The sequence below is a fragment of the Penaeus chinensis genome, chromosome 7 (assembly GCF_019202785.1).
Source record: "Penaeus chinensis breed Huanghai No. 1 chromosome 7, ASM1920278v2, whole genome shotgun sequence".
In the NCBI taxonomy this organism is placed as follows: domain Eukaryota; kingdom Metazoa; phylum Arthropoda; class Malacostraca; order Decapoda; family Penaeidae; genus Penaeus; species Penaeus chinensis.
The window spans coordinates 7717188-7719687 of NC_061825.1; the positions used below are offsets into that span (position 1 = coordinate 7717188).

General features: G+C 34.2%; 1 protein-coding gene across 5 annotated transcripts in view; it reads left to right on the plus strand.

The window, feature by feature from the left end:
- Window positions 1–2500, plus strand: part of LOC125027173 — a 50624-nt gene that overhangs the window by 28370 nt on the left and 19754 nt on the right. For all 5 annotated transcript variants that reach the window (XM_047616082.1, XM_047616079.1, XM_047616083.1 and 2 more), the window contains exons 7-9: window positions 1–346; window positions 1761–1988; window positions 2433–2500. The exon at window positions 1–346 is cut by the window's left edge and continues 547 nt beyond it; the exon at window positions 2433–2500 is cut by the window's right edge and continues 1321 nt beyond it. In XM_047616082.1, coding sequence (XP_047472038.1) covers window positions 1–346; window positions 1761–1988; window positions 2433–2500 — 642 coding nt within the window. The remainder of the gene's footprint in view (window positions 347–1760; window positions 1989–2432) is intronic.

The following is a 2500-nucleotide window of genomic DNA, read 5'->3' on the forward strand; positions in this document are numbered from 1 at the left end:
CCTGCAAGTCCCAATGGCTCACTTACTGTTGGAGGTTTGACAATATTTCCTGTGAAATCATCACCATCAGATGAACAGAAAATTAAAGTTGAGGTGAAGGAGGAGCAAGAAAATGCACCACAGTCAGACCCAGAAGATAAGCAACCTTCATCTTTACAAGATCAGATTACATCTATTCTGCAGAGTCAGGGACTCAAGTCTCTTTGGAAACCACCAGGTATTAAAACAGAGGTGGACATGTTGGATGCGAAAGCCGAGAAGAGAGAGTCAATGCAAGAACAAATAAATGCCATTCTGAAAAATCAGGAAGAGATCAGAAAGAGGATAGGGAAGAGCAATGAAGAAGGTGAGTAGTGAGGAATGATTTAGGAGCAGGAATCTGTTCCTGTGATCTATTCTGGTCTTGTAAGAGTACTTTACATTCGTCCATAATATCTACACAAAAATGAGATTTCTCATCTTTTGAAATATTAACCCTTTGCTGCCGGGTGGCTTGTACATATATTCCATGGCATGCCAGGACTATAATCCAGGTGGCATGTTCATATGTGCCATGGTGCGCCGGTCCTGTTTTCTGGGAGCATGTACAGTCATGCTACGCACGTTTTGGTGCCAACACGATCCCTGGCAGTGGGGCTCAGGCCACTATAAATACAGCCCTGGAGTGAAGGCTTTCGCATTGGGAAACCACCCAACAGCATTGGGTTAACTTAATGCCACCAGAAATATGGAAGATCTTTACATATGAATGGCTCCAAGCAGTCATTTAGTAGACCTTGAGACCTCACCTTATATCCCCTGTCTTTGATTTTTTTTTTTTTTTTTTTTTTTTTTTTTTTTTCTTTTTCCTAGTGCTATTAATATTAATGCTGATTTTTTTTTTTTTTTTCATAATCATCATGATTACTATAGTGTTATAACCCAATGCTGCTGGACATGCCATGCTCACTGTAAGTTTAGTTTATTGATTGTCTTTACACATAAAACACACTAAAACCTATCTAACCTGTTTACCTGTTTTCTTGATTTTCAGAAATATTTTCTTTTATATTATATTGCCATTAGTAATGTGAATTTTTTTTAATGATTATTCTATATAATAGTAATGTTATCAGTGTTAGTAATTATAGTAAAAATAAGATTTTTCCTCAAAATTTATAATCAGGTGAGGTCATGAGGTCTGCTAATTGACTCCTTAATGGCTGAGTACTTGCTGAGTCATCTATGTGTTGAGACATTTCACATTGTGAAAACTACCTTTGTCCATTAGCATATCATTAATATTACTAATAACAATATAAGATAAAGGAGAATATAAAGAATAACAAGAAAAAGGGTGTTTAGACTCCTTAGTGACTAAACACTTAAGTCATCTGTGTGTTAGGAAACCCTACTCACAGTGGGCACTGTGTGTGCGCATATAACATCCCTGGTGGCACTGAGTTAAGAGCTTTTCACTATAGCAAATTGATCAGAGATGTACACCATTCATATAATAGTTTTAACTTATGGCCAAAAAGTATATACAGTATGAAAGTATCTGAGTACTACATTTGGATATTTCCAAGTAAGACATTCTTTGGTACATGCATATTGTTTAGCTTTACCCCATGGTCGGTAAGAGATTATCAGAATGCATGAGTAAATTTGTAATCTATTAATATCACTGATATATAGTCTCAGTTATTGCTTCATGATTTTTTTTTTTTTTTAGTATACAAATTTATTAGGTACTTACAGTATAACACTTTGTATTGCAGATTCTACTGATGTGTCAGGCATGAAACGACATCGCAGAAGAACCACTGTGTTCAATGAAGTTCAGCTTAGAACTTTATACATGCACTTCACTTACTGTAACTTCCCTGATCCTTCCATGTTCAAGATTATTGGACACCTCACAAAACTGGAGCCACAGGTCATTAAGATTTGGTTTCAGAATGAAAGATCAAGACAAAGAAAACGTGCTACTCATATAGTTGATGAAGGTAAATGTTATTATTGTTGTAATGACTTTTCATGTATCTTCCCTCTTTTCCTTTTCATTATACTTTTTATGCCTTAGGGGCTGTGGAATTGAAAAGTGACTTGGAGGTTGTTTATAGTTATTATGATATTGGAAGTGCTATGTTTTGTACTAGATATTTAGGTTATTCATAGTATTTGCTTATACTAGATTAGACAGGAAGCAAATATTATTATTCTAAAATTGATTAAGCACACATGCATACATCTGTTTAAGTATGTAAGTACATATGTATGTATTTGTAAGTTATAATATCAAGCCAGTAGATTTGATTTGATCATTATATTTTTTTCTCTCTTTTTCCTTTCTTTCTTTTACTTTTTTCTTTTTATTATTAGTATTATTGTTATTATTATTACTTTTTTTCAAGTATTGAAGTTAATGTCCTTTTTCATATGATTTCCAGTAAACTCAAAAGAAAAACCCTACAAATGCAGAGATTGTGGAATGTCTTTTGCCATGTTGACATTCCTT